This window comes from Penaeus monodon, chromosome 19 (assembly GCF_015228065.2).
Source record: "Penaeus monodon isolate SGIC_2016 chromosome 19, NSTDA_Pmon_1, whole genome shotgun sequence".
Lineage (NCBI taxonomy): Eukaryota > Metazoa > Arthropoda > Malacostraca > Decapoda > Penaeidae > Penaeus > Penaeus monodon.
This window is the reverse complement of record NC_051404.1, coordinates 14,159,458-14,160,212: the sequence shown is the minus strand read 5'-3', so window position 1 is coordinate 14,160,212 and position 755 is coordinate 14,159,458. Positions and strand designations below refer to the sequence as shown.

Sequence of the window (755 nt, the reverse complement as noted above, 5' to 3'; positions counted from 1 at the left end):
AATAAATAAATAAAGTGTTCGGGCTCTTCTTACTCCAGGTGTGTACGCTCCTTCGGCTGGCTACGCAGAAGTGGGCGGCTGGGACATCGCGACCAACCTGAAGAAGGCGAGGGAGGAGATCGGACTGTGCCCACAACACAACATGCTGTTCATTGACCTCACCGTTCTCCAGCATCTCCTCTTCTTCGGTAGAGTGAGTGAATAAATGCACGTCTCTAAGTTCATGAACAATTCTCCATAAGCATAAATAAAGATATCATCATCATCAATACTCTCAAACAATGTCTCCCTCCAACGGCCTCTATCACCATCACCATATGCAACTCCTTCTATCATAACATTTCCTTTACAATAAATTCTCCCATTCTCGGTCATTAACACAGCTAAAAGGAATGACAAAGCAGGACGCTCGGAAGGAAGCTGAGGAGCTCATGCAGCGACTGGAACTGAAGGAGAAGAAAAACATGTTTGGCAACCAGCTGTCCGGAGGGATGAAGAGGAAACTCTGCCTCGCTATTGCTCTCATTGGAGGGTCGAAGGTGAGGATCGACGAGACTCATTTTAGCAACAGCTGTTCGATTCCTTAAGATAGGTGGGTGTGATTTCTGTGTTTTAGGATAAACGGATGACTAAGTTGCGTGCACAATTCCAGTTAGTATGTTATGGATAACTGTTTACATGCACGGACTTTTTTCGGTAAAGAGCAAAACGATACAGTGGATTATGACAGAGGAGTGGCTCAATAAACATACATT

General features: G+C 44.8%; 1 protein-coding gene across 2 annotated transcripts in view; it reads left to right on the top strand.

Annotated features, from left to right (window-relative positions):
• Window positions 1-755, top strand: part of LOC119585077 (ATP-binding cassette sub-family A member 3-like) — a 16,804-nt gene that overhangs the window by 5,310 nt on the left and 10,739 nt on the right. For both annotated transcript variants that reach the window (XM_037933697.1, XM_037933698.1), the window contains exons 7-8: window positions 39-193; window positions 384-539. In XM_037933697.1, coding sequence (XP_037789625.1) covers window positions 39-193; window positions 384-539 — 311 coding nt within the window. The remainder of the gene's footprint in view (window positions 1-38; window positions 194-383; window positions 540-755) is intronic.